An 18,172-nucleotide genomic window follows, 5' to 3' on the forward strand; every position below is an offset into this window, starting at 1 on the left:
AGATACTCACATGGTGTTACCGCAAACCAAATATGTATTGATACCACCTCACCATGCAATGCCTCAATGTATCAAACAAGTTTCCTAAACTTATCCTACACGAATCAAGCTAGCAGATTTCCAGAACATGAGTGTACTTGGGTCGTGCATTTATGAGTTGTGTTTGTTTATGGTTAATGCGCCCAGGCCTGTATGCTTCGTTTTTGAAAGGGCAAGGGCACCAAGGCATTTTCTCTTTGGGAAAGGGCACTCTATGAGGAAATTGTAAATTTCTACTGGAGCATTTTAAGGGCACCAAGGCAATGGCAAGGGGCAAAGGAGGCAATCGCCTCCGTTGCCTCCGTTGCCTCCGTGAAGTGTCAGGCCTGTGCGCCATTACGCCAACCCTTAGGTGTACAGCTACCAAATTAAGAAACAAATTTCCCAAACTTATAAGATACTTCACAGGTAAACAATTTTCTTGAACTATCTATATAGTTAGTGTGTTCACAAGGTGACATTCCTAGGCAGGTTGGAAAAAAGTAGCTGCCTCAAACATCCAATGATAAATTCTTGCCATTAGTTGTAACACCAGCAGATCATTATGACCCTCTTTGCAAGAGACATTGAACAGTGGACACCCCCCCCCCCCCGAAAAAAAGTTTTTAAAAAAAGGGGGAAAAGACAAAACTAACAAAAAAGTGTTAATTTATGTAACACTTTAAAGGCACTGGACACTAATGGTAATTGGTGTATCCCAACATATGCACAAAATAACAAACCTTTGACAAATTTGAACTAAATTGATAGTCGAAGTTGCGACATATTAATGAAAGTAAAACACTCTTGTCACACGAAGTTGTGTGCTTTCAGATGCTTGATTTCGGGACCTCAAAATCTAATTCTGAGGTATGGAAATCAAATTTGTGGAAAATTACTTCTTTCTCGAAAACTACGTTTCTTCAGAGGGAGCCGATTCTCACAATGTTTTATACCATCCACCTCTCCCATTACTCGTCACCACGTAAGGTTTTATGCTAACAATTATTTTGAATAATTACCAATAGTGTCCACTGCCTTTAACAACTACGGTACTCTATAGAATATGAGAACATTTGTATTTTGTAATTTTTTTTAAATGCAATTTGTTAGAACATCTGTAAAGTTGAATGTGATAACTTACATCGACCGATTTGCACTGTTCTAATGTCAGTCATTGTCAGCTATATGGAAACTTGATAACAATTGACGCAGTGTTCAAAATGAGTTATAGCTCTTTGAGGTGAAGTTGTGATACTAGACAGTGGAGGGCAGGCTGGGGTCATGCTGTGTTACTAAACAGAACACTGGGGAGGTATTGTCAAAAGTAGGATGGGTCATCAGGCCTTGAACTTCGCTCTTGCAGGGACTTAGCATCTTCTTCTTCTTCCAAGTAAATATAACGCACTGTGAGGTTGGTGTGCGCGCTGTCCAAGTTTGAGCGCAGGCAAACAAAATAAAAACTCATGCAATATGATGTACAGTGTTGTGCAGTTTTAAAAAGAAGAAAACCTGCAAGCTAGATGGTTCCTTCCCTCCTCAATGCCGCCTTGAATGCATTTAGTGTTGAGAACTCCCCAGGATCCTTCTGTAAGGAGTTCCACTCTTTGCTGGCGCTTGGGAAGAAGGAGGAAGCATACACTTTAGGGGTTCCATAAGTGAGAGCCTTGACCTCTGGTGTTAGTTTTAGACTCATCTTTCGTCTTGTAAGGGCCACTTCTATGTCAATTTGTATTGGAACTTTGCAATGGGTAATAGCCAAAGCACAGGGCACGACGGCATTTTTTTGTGGGTGTCGGTGGTTATTTCGAGGCCTGGGTCATTGCTCTGCTGTCTTTCATAGTCTAGATATTAAAGGCATGGACTAGTCAATATCCTTTCCTGCCAGCCAAACACAAAACTCTAGGGAATTTAATAATAAGTGCTTGTTTCATAACCCAGTACTGGACTGCCCCTTTAATAATAATATTAATATTTATAATAATATTGATTTATATGGCGCACTTATCCAGGAAACCCGATCAAAAAATGGTTTCCTGTTGTTAGTTAAACGTCTGACACTTTGAAGTTCGTTCAAGATTTGTTCCCTCTGTTTATGAAGATGTGAGTTTAGTTTATAGGTCTGTTGATTAGAGATGTCGCAATACTTGCCCTTTAAAGACCCCAGTACTACTGGACTTGCCCTTTAAAGATTGGTTTCCTGTTGTTAGTTAAACGCCTGACACTTTGAAGTTCGTTCAAGATTTGTTCTCTCCGTTTATGAAGATGGGAGTTTAGTTTATAGGTTTGTTGATTAGAGATGTCGCAAGACTGGTATGTGTCATCTGCTTGTGTTTTTAGAATCAAATGAAGGAATTTAAACACGATACCCAGGGTTAAACTGTCTTCATTCTAGGTTTGTGTTTTTAGAATCAAATGAAGAAAGTTTAACACGATACCTAGGGATAGACTGTCTTCATTCTAGGTTTGTGTTTTTAGAATCAAATGAAGAAAGTTTAACACGATACCTAGGGATAGACTGTCTTCATTCTAGGTTTGTGTTTTTAGAATCAAATGAAGAAAGTTTAACACGATACCTAGACTGTCTTCATTCTAGGTTTGTGTTTTTAGAATCAAATAAAGGAAGTTTAACAAGATACCTAGGGATAGACTGTCTTCATTCTAGGTTTGTGTTTTTAGAATCAAATGAAGGAAGTTTAACACGATACCTAGGGATAGACTGTCTTCATTCTAGGTTTGTGTTTTTAGAATCAAATGAAGGGAGGTTTAACACGATACCTAGGGATAGACTGTCTTCATTCTAGGTTTGTGCTTTTAGAATCAAATGAAGGAAGTTTAACACGATACCTAGGGATAGACTGTCTTCATTCTAAGTTTGTGTTTTTAGAATCAAATGAAGGAAGTTTAACACGATACCTAGGGATAGACTGTCTTCATTCTAGTTTTTTTTTTTTTAAGAATCAAATAAAGGAAGTTTAACAAGATACCTAGGGATAGACTGTCTTCATTCTAGTTTTTTTTTTTTAAGAATCAAATAAAGGAAGTTTAACACGATACCTAGGGATAGACTGTCTTCATTCTAGGTTTGTGTTTTTAGAATCAAATGAAGAAAGTTTAACACGATACCTAGGGATAGACTGTCTTCATTCTAGGTTTGTGTTTTTAGAATCAAATGAAGAAAGTTTAACACGATACCTAGACTGTCTTCATTCTAGGTTTGTGTTTTTAGAATCAAATAAAGGAAGTTTAACAAGATACCTAGGGATAGACTGTCTTCATTCTAGGTTTGTGTTTTTAGAATCAAATGAAGAAAGTTTAACACGATACCTAGGGATAGACTGTCTTCATTCTAGGTTTGTGTTTTTAGAATCAAATGAAGGAAGTTTAACACGATACCTAGGGATAGACTGTCTTCATTCTAGGTTTGTGTTTTTAGAATCAAATGAAGGAAGTTTAACACGATACCTAGGGATAGACTGTCTTCATTCTAGGTTTGTGTTTTTAGAATCAAATGAAGGAAGTTTAACGCAATACCTAGGGATAGACTGTCTTCATTCTAGGTTTGTGTTTTTAGAATCAAATGAAGGGAGGTTTAACACGATACCTAGGGATAGACTGTCTTCATTCTAGATTTGTGTTTTTAGATTCAAATGAAGGAAGTTTAAGAAAAGACTAAGGGATGGAAACCGTCTTCATTCTAGCTTATTTCCTAATCCTGTTACTGTCAATCATGTCTGAGAGTTGAAGTCTAACACCTAAATCATACTATACTCGAATCCTCTTCAAAACAAACTAGGAAATGTCAGAGCATGGACCTTTTCTAACATGCCATCAACTTCCCAGTGTACGTAAACGTTGCTTATGACCAAAAAGAAGTCAGAGTTGGTCTGGGTATATGTCTCCTTGCCTTACAAATGTCTGTTGGAATGTTCAACTCTTGCTCTTGAAAGTCATAAATATTGAGAAAACATAAGTTAGTGGTGTTCCACAAAAAATGCTTGTCTCAATTTCAAGTCCACAGTTGAATCTCAGACAAACTCTCAGGCATCTGAAAGCACAAACATTTGTAAAACATCAAGGATGATTTCCCTTGCATTATTTTCTTGCAACTTCAAGGACCAATTGAGTTCAAATTTTCACAGGTTTGTTTTTTTATGCATATGTTGGGATACACCAAGTGAGAATACTGGTGTCCAGTGCCTTTACCAATCTTGATGCCTAGTTCTGTGTACCCTCATAGTAAGGGATGGGGTTACCATAGGGCAGAGCTTTACTCTATGGATCTATCATTGATAGGAAGGCGTCGTGGGAACAAGTTCTTCATCCTCTCTCTTACTCTCATCCGTAATTGAGATGGTCCCGGAAGACTCCGACATTCTGTGTTTTTAGATGGAGTCCATAGAAACTAAATTAGCTACTTCTTGACTAACCTTCATAACAGGAAATGGCAGAGTTAAAGGCGACATGCATCTTGGCTTAAATAGTCCTAAATATCACAATTTTATTATTGTTAACAAATAGTCTCAAATATTAAAATTATGCCCTTTTTCTTAAAGTGCTTTTGGGAAAATCTAGAAATGTGTTTAGTTGTCATCTTAATGAGGTTCATGGTGTTGGGTTATTATTTGTCCATCTTGGCCCAATTTCATGGATCTGCTCACCGCAAGCAAAGAATCATCGCTTACGGAAGCAGTGAATTCTGTGCTTTCGCCAGGCATAGTTCACAGGTTAGCAAGTGCCCTGGGTTCTTTTACAAGCATAACACAACACATGGGATCTGGAAGTGGCAGCAATAATGGTTTAGTGTCTTGCTTAAGGGCAAATGTCTGAACCAACACTCTGCTGATCAGAAACACCAGAAATTTAGTCTAGTGCTCTTATTCTGGCCATGACACGTCATTTATCCCACAATTAACTACTTATGGCACAATGTTTCTATTAGATGCAACATATGTGAGGTTTAGCAATATTTAATCGATATGTTGATTGTTGTTTTAACAGATGTGAACGAGTGCAACCAGGGAGGGGGCCAAGTGTGTCACCATACATGTCAAAACACTCACGGTAGCTACAAATGTACATGCCGACCAGGATTTGAGCTTCAGTCAGACGGAGCAACATGTAGAGGTATGATACTCAGCGTTCATCAGACGGAACATCCCTAACCCAAGGCAGTTTTATTTTACTTGGACTGCTCTAAACACAGACAAAGACTAGAGCTTGCCAATTTGAGATTTGGGTAGTCCAGTTGGCGTAGTCGTATCTTTTCTCGCCTTCAACCTAAACCTAAAGCTGGCCTTGAAATAACCCCTGGCACCCACAGCAATTGCAGTGGTGCCCTGTGCTTCTGCTGTGGTGCCCTTTACAAAGGTCCAATACAAGTTCACACTTTCCTGATAGAAGTGCCCCTTACCTGAGGAAAATTGCTGAGCCCCTTCAAGAATGAAATACCCCTTATTTTTGACCGCGCGAGGGCGCTATAAATAGTATTTTGATCACTTCCGGGGGTACACGCGAATCGCCCTGCACAAATTAATAGGCGTTCTGTCACTTTTGTTGCGCCGTAGTTTCAATTTGCTTTAGAGGTGGATTATAACGGCTCCTTTAAAAGTCTTATTGTCTGTGATGGATTAGATGTCTGTGGTTATAATGTGTTCCAATCTTTAAAAACTGTTTTGCGTATGAATGAATATACCCCCGGAAGTGATTGAGAGCGCCCTCACGCGGTCAAAAATATGGCCCATTCAAGGACCCTGGTTTGAACCACGTCGGGGGGGGGGGGGCACTACAGGGTATTCAGTCCCTACCTGATTGCGTGGGCTTTTTCCTGGAATAATTCTCTGGGGTTTTCTTCCTACATCTAAAACTGAAACTTCCTTTCTTGTCTTCTCTCTATTGGGTGTCTGGCTAGTACAGTGATTAAGTTTGTTTTTCAGAGATTCCTTTGCTTTACAATATTGCAGGTTGTTAAACATTGTTAGTAGCTTCCCTCAATAAACCAATGAGCATTATTGGTAACACCCGGTTATTGTTGTTTTCACAGATATTGATGAGTGTAGTCAGAGCTCCAATGGTTGCACAGGGACCTGTGTGAATACAATTGGATCTTATCAGTGTAGTTGTACACAAGGTTTCACCAGTAGAGGAGGCAGATGTGCTGGTAAGATAAATTTAATTAGTACTACGTTTGGGTATCAAAACTAACTCTAGTACTTTAAAGCAAATAGTACTAGAGTGAATTCAATTGGATCCTATCAGTGCGATTGTACACAAGGTTTCACCAGTAGAGGAGGCAGATGTGCTGGTAAAAATAGTCTCAATTAGTACTAACATTTAGGTCTTAAAACAGTAGTACTTTAAACTAAATAGTACTAATGTGAATACAATAGGATCTTATCAGTGTACTTGTAATGTACATATACACAAGGTTTCACCAGTAAGATAGTCTGTAAGTACTAACATCCGGACAAAGAATATAATTTGTTTGACCCTTTTAATATCAGTTGATTTAACATCAGGGATAAAGAGTTGTTTGCGGTACCCGCTGCTATTACATAGGATTTCAACTGCTTGTAGCCACCAGGCTAGCTTGATGGTCTAGTGGTAAGACATCTCCTCTAGCAATGCGTAGATCATGGGTTCGAACACAAACCGAGTGATTTACCTGTGGATTTTTTTGACAGAACTCAGGAAAGTAATGAGTATACAGTCCTTGAAACACATCGATGTAAAAAGGTTAATAACAAACAATTTATAAAGAAGGTTCATAGAATGGCTGTAAAGATGTGATATTTGTTTATTTGTACATGTAGATGTGAATGAATGTCATATGAACAATGGCGGATGTGAACAGGTGTGTCTCAACACAGAGGGAAGCTTCTTATGTTCCTGTCAGCAAGGTTATACACTCAATAGAGACTCAGTGACATGTACAGGTAAGTACATATTACTATCCATGTAAAAACCAGGGCCCAATTTCTTAAAGCCTGTAAGCGAAAAAACTCTTGCTTAGCACAGAAAAATATTGCTGAGCAAAAACTGGTTACCAGCAAAAGTTCTATGAAGTTTACATTGTTGCAGCTGGTGCGTTTATTTTTTGCTTAGCCAGGAAATTTGCTCAGCAGTAATTTTTGCTAAATAGCTTTTTGAAATTATTGGTTACTTTATAATTTCAAGTTTCATCAAAAATATTGTTTTAAGATTTTTTAGATTTTCATCAGCGGTAGTGTCGATGCCTTTCATTTTTCTGGAATAAAAAACAAGCAAGGAGGTTTAGAGGTTCTTCCTCTTGATCAATAGAACAACACCCAGACTCCCTTATACCATTCTCCAAAAAGGGGGAAAAATGTAACAGGATTGCTCGTAAGGAAGTGTACTTAAAAGAACCAAGAACACTTATCTTCTAAGAGTAGGGGTTAACCCTGGTGTTTCTGGTTCACATAGCAAGGCATCATTGGTTTCATTATTACTAATACATATTACTAATACTAATACTAATTTGTTGAAATTCGAACTGAAAATAAATTTTGGTTTTTTATATTTCAGATGTGAATGAATGCAGTCAGTATGGTCAACAGGTTTGTGAGCATGGATGCGAGAATGTCGACGGTACCTACCAATGTGCCTGTCCAGCTGGATTCAGACTCCATCAAAACAAACAAAACTGTGTTGGTAAGAACGAGAATACTCATCTTAAAAACTCCCAAATTGGTTTATTAGGAATGGGTTTAGGCTCAATGTATACTAGGTTTGTGAGCATGGATATGAGAATGTCGACGGTACCTACGATGTGCCTGTCCAGCTGGATTCAGACTCCATCAAAACAAACAAAACTGTGTTGGTAAGAACAAGAACACTCATCTTAAAAACAGTCACTCCCAAATAGGATTATTAGGAATGGGTTTAGGCTCCTTGCTAATAAACAAAATTTTTTAAGACCACCAAGGCCTGTAATCATGGCTGTATAACCGCTGATTTCTGCGCTTACAATCAACATTCTCAGCTTACTGTGCAAGTGTGAATGCCTAGCAACATGGAGGTTTAACAAAGCAACCTCCCAAAAATGACATCAAAGTATTGGCGCTCAGCATCACCGGCAGAAGTTTAGCTAGATTTTCCAAACTTGAAGTTGGGCCAATACATTGTTCAGAGATGCAACTTTTCCGATTTATATCGGAAAACCGACTTTTCTTATTTTTTACCCCCAAAAACTGATGCCAGTAATGATACTATATTGATGTTGTATAATTGATATACAGATACTAATGAGTGTATGGAGCAGCAAGGAGTATGTCATTTACAGATGTATGAATTCGAGAGGATCGTACCATTGTGTCTGCACAACCCGATTTATTGATATTATATTGATATTGTATAATTGATATACAGATATTAATGAGTGTATGGAACAGCAAGGAGTATGTCATTACAGATGTATGAATTCGAGAGGATCGTTCCATTGTATCTGCCCACCCCAGTTTGAACTGGCTGCTGATGGTAGAATGTGTGATGGTAAGACATAAAGAACCAAATTTACTATTTATATTTATTTATTTGTGAGATATCGCCCATCTCACAATTTGTCTTCTTGTAGCCAGAAAGGCTTTTAGCATTGTTGGGGGCAAACTTACATTAAAAAAAAAAAAAAAAAAAATGGCCTCTTCAAGGTGAGGGCTATACTTATTTAATTTGAGTTTTCAACCCAAATGGGCTGTAAACCCGAATCAACTGCCACCAGGGGCACGTTGCCACCTACTCCTGGGGCTGAAACAGGCTTACCTCTTCACAGTCTGTAAGGATGTAGGCCTGGGTATCATCCACTAGGAGCCTGGCTGATAGAGCAGAATGCACTCTCTTCGACACTTTTTACAAAGCCATTATGGTTAAGTGCCTTGCTTAAAGGCACAACAAGTGTCATGACTGAAATTCGAGTTCTGTGGAAAAAACCCACAGGCTTTTGGGTTGATTTGAGCCCACAATCTTTGCAATTTTAGCAGAGGGTACCTCAAGGATTTTTAAAAAAGGAGAAGAATTCTTTCATTTTGCAATCTTATTGTATAATGACTGCATTTTATTCTCTTTGTTATGTGGTTTAGACGTGAATGAATGTTCCTCAAGTAACCATGGTTGCCAGGGTGGTTGTGAGAACACTATGGGAAGCTACCATTGTACATGCGCTGAAGGGCAACAGGGTACCGGTGATCTCTACTGTGATAATCGTAAGTATACCTTGAAACCTAGAATTACATGAAGGCTATGCAGGCCACGGCCTCTATTGCCCCTGGACTTGCCTTGGTGCCCCGGCAGAAGTTTCCATAGACTTTAAGATTTTCCAATTGGAAGTGCCCTGTCTAAAATGAAAAATCGCCTTATACCCTCTCAAATTTAAAATTCCTGTACCTTTTTTGGCATAACAAATATTTTGCTTGAATTGCTTACAGAAATATTTATAAAGTGAAAACACGATTGTTAACTTGAATTAGTCAACAACAAAAGGTCCAATACAGATTTACCATACATTAACATTTATGGGGACCAATGTCTACAAGTTTTGCTTCTTAAGTTATCACATAACCATGCAGTAACATTACCTCACACAGCAATTTCCCCCTGGTATAAGGGGCACTTCTATGGGCACAGGTTACCACAGCTAAAGCACAGGGCACCATGGCTATTACTGTTTGTGCCCAGGGTTATTTCGAGGTCTGACATTATAGGGACCATTGTCTATAAGTTTTGCTTCTTAACGGATTTTAATTTGTGGAATAAATAAACCTGACTTTTTATTAAACCTGAAACTTGAAACTAAAGTCACTAAATGCTTTTTAACTTTTTTTTGTTTTAGAGCCCAGTGGATGCACCAGTGAAACCTGCTCCCATAAGTGTGTGGATACAGGTACAGGACACCAGTGTATGTGTTCACGTGGGTACCGGTTACATAACGGAGGTCGACATTGCGAAGGTAAGGTTATATTTTAGTCCTCAATATCAGTGCAACTAAGAGCAAGTTGGAGTGCACACCGTGGTTAACTAGAGGTTAACTATTTTGACTGGAACTTAGGCTGGTCGGCCATTGGTTGACTACTGCGGTCGACCATTTGGAACCAGCCTCATGACCATGTTTTCTTCTATCGTCCCGATAGCCTGTTCCATGCTAACATGCGTAAAGCACAGAGGGGAACCAGTGACATAGCAAAAAGGTGGAAGGCAATGGAGTGTTGATTACCGTGTTGGTTGACTAGGCTTCCGACAAGTCTTTGAGTGACATTGTCACTGTGCATGTACGTTGCTGGTTAGTAGTCCACTAAATGTGCGCACTCAAACTTGCTCTAAATATCTCATGCAGGAGTCAAGGCTTTATTTTAATTTTGATTCACAGACCGGATCGCAAACACTTGGTACGCACGCTTTAGGCGTTGAATGAGGTGCATGCTGGTCTAGCTAGCACTCAAGTTCGATCCCTAGCTAGACTGGCATTGCTCAATCCATGAGTATTTGCGAAAAGGTCAGAGATGAATGGAGACTGCCCTCTATGTTCACACTAATCAGTGAGGTTTGTTTACTACTCACAGATATCAATGAGTGCCAGGAGGTGGGCAAAGGTGGTTGCCAGCATAATTGCATCAACACAATGGGTAGTTATTACTGCTCATGCTATGCAGGATACCGGTTGAACTATGATAAGAAGCAGTGTATGCCGAGCAGAGGTTGTAACCAGTGTAATAGTTGCCCTCCTGGATTCAGAATGAATACACAGATTGGAAGATGTGAAGGTATGAGATGAACACAACAATACCCAGACCAACACAACCCCCAACAACACCCAGCTTACCACCCCCCACCCCCCTCCCCATTAACACAACCACCAACGCCACTAAACCCAATCCTCAACATAACCCACAAACAATTCTTCAACCCAGCCTAGCCCAGAACAACCCCAACCCAATTGTAAACACAATTCATGAACACAGCCCCCAAACCCCACCCAGCTAAATCCTTAACATAGCCCTCAAACCCCACCAAGCCCAACACAACCCTAACACTAAACCAAACCCACAAACACAACCCATCACAACCCCCAAACCCCACCCAGCCTAACGCAACACCTACCCCAATAAACCCAATCCTAAACATTCCCTACCAAAACAAACCCTCCAACCCACCCCTACCCAGCCCAACACAACCCCCATCCACCTAAACCCAATCCTCAACACAAACCCCAAACTTAACTCCTAATCCGACCAGTCCCAACACCAACCCCAAACCCAATATAACCCAACCCCGCTAACCTACCCTAAATCACCACTCACATGATCTCCAGCATCTATAAACCATTCATAATCAAGTCAGTTCACACCAGCCTAACTCCTTCATTATTCTTCAATGTAGATGTGGGTGAATATCACCCAATCCTCTACCCCAACCCCAAAATGCAACCCTCCAACCCCACCTAGCCCTACCCAACCCTCAACCCCATCAAACCCAACCCCACTAACCTACCCTCAATCACCACTCACTAGCATCGATAAACCATTCACAGTCTAGTCAGTTTACATCGCCCTAACCCCTTCATTTTGCAATGTAGATGTGGATGAATGTGCCGCGTCACCCAATTCTCAACTCCAAAACACAACCCACAAACGCAACCCTCCAACCCCACCCAGCCCAACACAGCCCAAACCCCACCAATCCCAACCCCACCAACCCACCCTTGATCACCACTAACACTAAAATGATCTATAAAACCATTCATAGTCTAGTCACTCTACATCATCCTAACTCCTTCTTTATTCATTCAATGTAGATGTGGATGAATGTGTCGCCTCACCCAACAACACCCAACCCCTAATCCCAGCAACCCAACTTGACCACTTCTCAAATGATATATATGGGATCTGTAAACCATTCCCAGTCTAGTAACTTTTCATCACCCTAACTCCTTCTTCATCGTTCAATGTAGATGTGGATGAATGTGTCGTCTCACCCAACAACACCCAACCCCTAATCCCAGCAACCCAACTTGACCACTTCTCAAATGATATATATGGGATCTGTAAACCATTCCAAGTCTAGTAACTTCTCATCACCCTAACTCCTTCTTCACCGTTCAATGTAGATGTGGATGAATGTGTCGTCTCACCCAACAACACCCAACCCCTAATCCCAGCAACCCAACTTGACCACTTCTCAAATGATATATATGGGATCTGTAAACCATTCCCAGTCTAGTAACTTCTCATCACCCTAACTCCTTCTTCATCGTTCAATGTAGATGTGGATGAATGTGTCACCTCAACCAACAACACCCAACCCCTAATCCCAGCAACCCAACTTGACCACTTCTCAAATGATATATATGGGATCTATAAACCATTCCCAGTCTAGTAACTTCTCATCATCCTAACTCCTTCTTCATCGTTCAATGTAGATGTGGATGAATGTGTCGTCTCACCCAACAACACCCAACCCCTAATCCCAACAACCCAACTTGACCACTTCTCAAATGATATATACTGGATATGTAAACCATTCACAGTCTAGGTCGATAAAATCACCCTACATTGTAAGTCCTTCATTCTGTTATAGATGTGGATGAATGTGTCGTCTCACCCAATAACTGTGGAGCTACGCGCTGTTCCCGCAGTAGACCAGTATGTGAGCATAACTGTCACAACACCATCGGTAGCTATTCATGTACATGCAGAACTGGATTCCTCATACAACCAGATGGATTTACTTGCTCTCAAGGTAAGATTTATAAATGTAATAAATTGAATTGAAGTTTAATTATAACTCTGCCGAGACATGCATGAACCTAGGTCAAGTTCGCGCAACGATCAATGGTTAACGAGTGGTTGTTCAGTGATGTACATACACTATGGTCAAACTATGGTAAACGATAGTACTTGCGCGAACTTGGTCCTAGCACTGAATGACTTACGCTCCCCCTTTATACCTGACTACATGGAGGTTGAGGTTGAAAAACAAGTAGGAATGTTGTTGGCAAGCTAGCAGAGCTTGAGTCAAGCAAGGTCTTAAAAAACCTTGTAATCAATAGAAACAAGGTAAACAGCCTGACAGACAAGGAGATGGTTCTACTATTAGAGGAAGCCTTGATAGCTGAAAGGAAGACCTCCAGGGAAGGCTATTATAGTCAACATGTGAACCATCTGGTCTTCGGGAAGGCTGCACATCAGTCAGCTTAAAGGCACTGGACCTTTTGGGACTGCCAAAGACCAGTTTTCTCACTTGGTGTATCCCACATATGCATAAAATATTAAATCTGTGAAAAGTTGGGCTCAATTGGTCATCCAAGTTGCAAGAAAATAAATTTAAAAAACATCCTTGATGCACAAATGTGTATGCTCTCAGATGCCTGAAAAAGACTTCAGGCCTAAAGTCTGTCTCAGATTCAAATATTTTAGTGAGAATTACCTCTTTTTCAAAAACTACGTTACTTCAGAGGGAGCAGTTTCTCACAATGTTTTTTTCATTATCAACAGCTCTCCAATGCTTATTACCAATTAAGTTTTGTATGCTTATATATAATTTGAGTAGTTATCAAATGTGTCCATAGCCTTTAAACTGGTTTATATAACGATATCTTGATATTGGTTTCAGATGGGCCTTCGTGCACCCCTCCATGTAGGAATGGAGGAACATGTCGATACTCCAGACAATGTGGAGGAAACACCTATAACTGCCGCTTCACTGAATGTACATGCCCTGCTGGATTATCTGGTCCACGCTGTGAAAATAGTAAGATGTTAATGAAATAGTCACGCTTTATTGTGTATAGTTTGTTGTTTGTCTGTTTAGAAATGATTTTACATTAAAGGAGCACGTTGACTTGGATCGATAGGTTGAAAAGCGTTTGTAACCGTTTGTTATAAAATGCAAATGGTTAGAAAGATGTTTTAAAAGTAGAATACAATAATGGTCCACACAAATTTGCCTCGAAATTGCGTGGTTTTCCCATTACTTTGCTAACTAACACGGTCGGCCATTTATGGGAGTCAAATTTTTGACTCCCATAAATGGCCAACCGTGTTTGTTGACGAGGTAAAAGGAAAACCACGCAATTTCGAGTGATACTTGTGTGGATCATTATATTCTACTTTTAAAATATCTTTCTCATCATATGCATTTTATAACAAACGGTTACCAACGCTTTTCAAAGACCAACTCGACCGATCCAAGGCAACGTGTTCCCTTAAGCGAACTCAGCAAACTATGAACTTTTGGGATTTGACAAAGTCGTAATTTTTTTATTCTAAATATCAAATGACTTGATCCCGTAAGACTTTATGATATCATTGATTTTCATATATGTAGTTAGGCTGTTAAACATTTCACTGATGTGTATTAAGCACTGAATACTCAGTACTTTCCTGCAACAATCTGTGGAGAAAAAAAACAGACACAAAAAACAAACAATTATGTTCTTTATCCTCGATGTGAAAGTGTCTCAAGACAAATTAAAACGTCTTTCTTAAATATGTAGGGCCAATAGTGATAACTGTTAAATGTCATTGTTATCATCTTGTTTCACTCAAAACAATGTACCTATTTACTTATCTAGCTGGTCTCGTCCGTCTGTCTGTCCTTGTCTAGTCCTAGTCTTGTCTGTCCCAGGGTAAATTTTTAAAAGCCCTATGCTTCAAATTTTCCCTGCATGTTGGTAATAACTTAACAGAGTATCTTTAGCCATGTTATAATTATGTCTCAGTTCTGTAGACTGTGTAATGCTTGTGTTACATTTGATGCTTTTTTTGTTGTTGCCAATGTTGAAATAAATGTCTAAACTAAAACTACTAAAATGAACAACAACATATTAAATCATTGGTTCTTGTTTCTTCTATAGGTCTTCCCAGTACATGTAACCCTCCATGCATCAATGGTGGTAACTGTGTTAATGGGAAATGCCAATGTACAGCCGGCTTCACTGGACCAAGTTGCTCTGCTGGTGAGTATGTACAGAGTGGTCAATGACGCCACTAAGGAATATTATATTTATCTTCAAACAAACCTCCTCATACCAATATTAAGTTTGGATGCAGCTTTTCCCATTGTATTTTACTTGCCTTATAGTATGGTAAATTAAACTTACGCCAGTTTACTTTGAAAGACCTTATTTTTTAGCAGTAGTTGCATGTACTGTTAAGAAAATGAAGTCTTTGTGGCAGAATTTGGTGTTAACAATTCATGGGGATCTCAATCTTTTCAGGTAGCTGCAGGGAAGATCTGGAATGGTCTAATAATAATATAAAAGTCTTATATAGCACTGTATTTACCAACAAGGTACTCAAGGCGCTGATTATTTACATTTTAAACAGAAAGATATGTTATGGAGTTGGAGTTATGAATTCTGAGACCCAATTATGTAGCACCTTATAAGGGTTTACAAGGTGCTACGGCGCATTTATGTAGCAGCCACAGTCTACCACATTTCATCAAAGCCATCCAGACAAGAGACATTTGCAAAACAGCCTTGAAAACACATCTTTTTGAGGACCATTTTTCCTAAACCTAGGAGATTGGGATGACTGCTTGTGCATTATTAGAGGATTTTTGTTATTTGAACAAGTACCATGAGCACTTTCATGGATACCAACGCTATAAGCCTTTTTGAGGTATGGCGGACACAATGCTACAACACTGTAAAGTTGTGGTAAATTTGTGAGTATTGACCATAGAAATAGAACATATGTTATTCAGTGAATTGCGCATTTTAGGTCGACGCGGCATTTACACGTAAAGCTAATGACCACCAACATGGTGAGCGTGGCATCAGTCACGGCGTGTGATGCGCGCGTATTACGTCCGCCATACCTCAAAAAGGCTTATAGAAGATGTCATTATTTTTGTTTAAGATGTTTCATTTGATTTTATTTCCAGATAAGAACGAGTGTTTAACTCATCAGTGTGAACATCATTGTCAGAATACCTACGGTAGTTTCCAATGTCTGTGTCGAGGTGGCTACACAGTTAATGCTGATGGGGAATCGTGTAATGGTAAGTCAGCGGGATGCCTCTTAGAGCACATCTGGTTCAGCGGTGCTGAAACGGTCATGCTATATGAAAGGTTATTTTGTTCATAAAAATGCAAGGCCTGTGGAAAAAAATCCACTGTTGGACTCCTGGTTGGAGTGGCCACAATCTAAAAATCCCTCGCACTTACAAAAGGGCAGAGGAATGATTCTTCCTAGTTGCTGGTTCCTGATGCTGGAACTCTCTACCAAATCACATACGCATCAACTCACTCCAGACTTTCAAGTGTAAATTAAAAATGCATCTATTCTCATCTCTCCCATAAACTAACAATTTTGTAGCATTCTTTAGCAGCGCATTGTATCTCTGGGAAATTGCTTTACAAGTCTTACTTGTTATTATTATTATTATCATTATTATTAATATTATTATTGACTTGACAAACAAATACGTATCCACTGGAATGAAGATTCTAGGCCTCTTCACCTTTCCAGAATTGGTAGCCAAATCAGAGATGGCACTATATCTAACATAACATAACATGTTTTAGTATAAAGTACATATGTGCCAAGTTTCATGCTTTTACCACAAATTGCACACAATTTCACTTACCACTGGACTAACTTGGGTCTTGTGTTGTTGTTTACAGAGATTGGTTGTTTCCCTCCATGTATGAATGGTGCGACGTGTGTCAACAAGGTTTGTCAATGCCCAGAAGGCTTCAGTGGTGCCAACTGCCAAACAGGTAAACTTTATTTTATATTAAGGTGAAAAACCGATTACACATTTTGCATGAAATAAAAATAAATAAAAAAAAACCATGAATAAAACTCTCACTGGGCGATAAACTCTAAATGGGAAATTAGTTTTATTTATTTCTCTTCAAAGATGACATTTCAGACAGAAATATTTCAAGGGATGTTTTCTAATATCATCATCATTAGACTGGTCAGTTTTACCTTAATCTGTGATCTGAGACGTTTTTTTTCTTCTTCTTACCAATTCTGTAATGTTCCTGAATGGATTTGGGTACTTTTTCAAAATGTTCATAAATTTACATTAAACTTACAGGGTTTGAAGATAATGATAGTGGAAAGCTTCCCTTCAAATATTACTTACTGAGGTGCTGTAGTTTTTGAGAAATGAGTAAAAAAATGTAATAAAAATACGTTTGTAAATGACATTGTTTTACTCATTTCCCCAAAACTACAGCACCTCAGAACATAATATTTTCAGGGAATATTTCTACTATCATTATCTTCAAACTGTGTAAGTTTTGTGTAAATCTGTGGACATTGTGTTTTTGTCCTACAAAAGTTACATAGACCCTTTAAATTTTGACTGTTTGTTACAGATAAGAATGAATGCGCACTCAACAATGGGAACTGTGAGCATATATGTCGTAACACATATGGAAGCTACGTGTGTTTCTGTCCACGGGGAGCGACACTCAACCCAGATGGCCATTCTTGTTCAGGTAGGACTTCTAGACAATGTGTTGTTGCAAACTTAAAAAGAGTATTTCACAACGGCTTATTCAGGATTTGCCTATGGGCTTAGACTGTATAAATAAAGTCGGAAATCATTTAATTTCCTTTTAAAGTGAACAGCGAATACAGGACCAGGGGTGGATTTCACAAAGAGTTAAGACTAGTCTTATCTGGAGTTAGCACGATTTATTCGTCCTAACTTACATGTAGGACTAGCCTTAAGTTTTTATCTCCTAGGACTAGTCCTACGCTAAGACTAGTCCTAAGTTCTTTGTAAAAACAACCCAGGGCCAAATTTCATCGAGCTGCTTACGTGTAAACAGTAGCTCAGCACAACAAAATTATGCTTATCAGAATAAGGTTACCAGCCAAAATACCATGCCACATGTACAATTTATGGCTGGTATCCTGCTTTTTTTTTACCTATCGGAAAATCTTAAGCATTTTTTGTCTACTTTTAAAAGGAACACGTTGCCTTGGAACGGTCGAGTTGGTCTTTGAAAAGCGTTTATAACCATTTGTTGTAAAATGCATATGGTTAGAAAGATGTTTTAGAAGTAGAATACAAAGGTCCACACACACATTTGCCGCGAAATTGCGTGGTTTTCCTTTTACTTTGCGAACTAACGCGGTCGGCGTAAAAATTTGACTCCCATAACTGGCCGACCATGTTT

General features: G+C 39.2%; 1 protein-coding gene across 1 annotated transcript in view; it reads left to right on the forward strand.

The window, feature by feature from the left end:
- LOC117301758 (fibrillin-1-like) overlaps positions 1 to 18,172 on the forward strand; it is a 111,843-nt gene that overhangs the window by 59,853 nt on the left and 33,818 nt on the right. Inside the window, exons 9-22 of the mRNA XM_033785779.1 lie at positions 5,020 to 5,145; positions 6,062 to 6,178; positions 6,831 to 6,953; positions 7,564 to 7,689; positions 8,407 to 8,529; positions 9,114 to 9,236; positions 9,863 to 9,979; positions 10,590 to 10,790; positions 12,604 to 12,765; positions 13,639 to 13,776; positions 14,882 to 14,983; positions 15,916 to 16,032; positions 16,658 to 16,753; positions 17,363 to 17,485. Coding sequence (XP_033641670.1) covers positions 5,020 to 5,145; positions 6,062 to 6,178; positions 6,831 to 6,953; positions 7,564 to 7,689; positions 8,407 to 8,529; positions 9,114 to 9,236; positions 9,863 to 9,979; positions 10,590 to 10,790; positions 12,604 to 12,765; positions 13,639 to 13,776; positions 14,882 to 14,983; positions 15,916 to 16,032; positions 16,658 to 16,753; positions 17,363 to 17,485 — 1,794 coding nt within the window. The remainder of the gene's footprint in view (positions 1 to 5,019; positions 5,146 to 6,061; positions 6,179 to 6,830; positions 6,954 to 7,563; positions 7,690 to 8,406; positions 8,530 to 9,113; positions 9,237 to 9,862; positions 9,980 to 10,589; positions 10,791 to 12,603; positions 12,766 to 13,638; positions 13,777 to 14,881; positions 14,984 to 15,915; positions 16,033 to 16,657; positions 16,754 to 17,362; positions 17,486 to 18,172) is intronic.

Source organism: Asterias rubens, chromosome 17, assembly GCF_902459465.1.
Source record: "Asterias rubens chromosome 17, eAstRub1.3, whole genome shotgun sequence".
Classification (NCBI taxonomy): Eukaryota; Metazoa; Echinodermata; class Asteroidea; order Forcipulatida; family Asteriidae; genus Asterias; species Asterias rubens.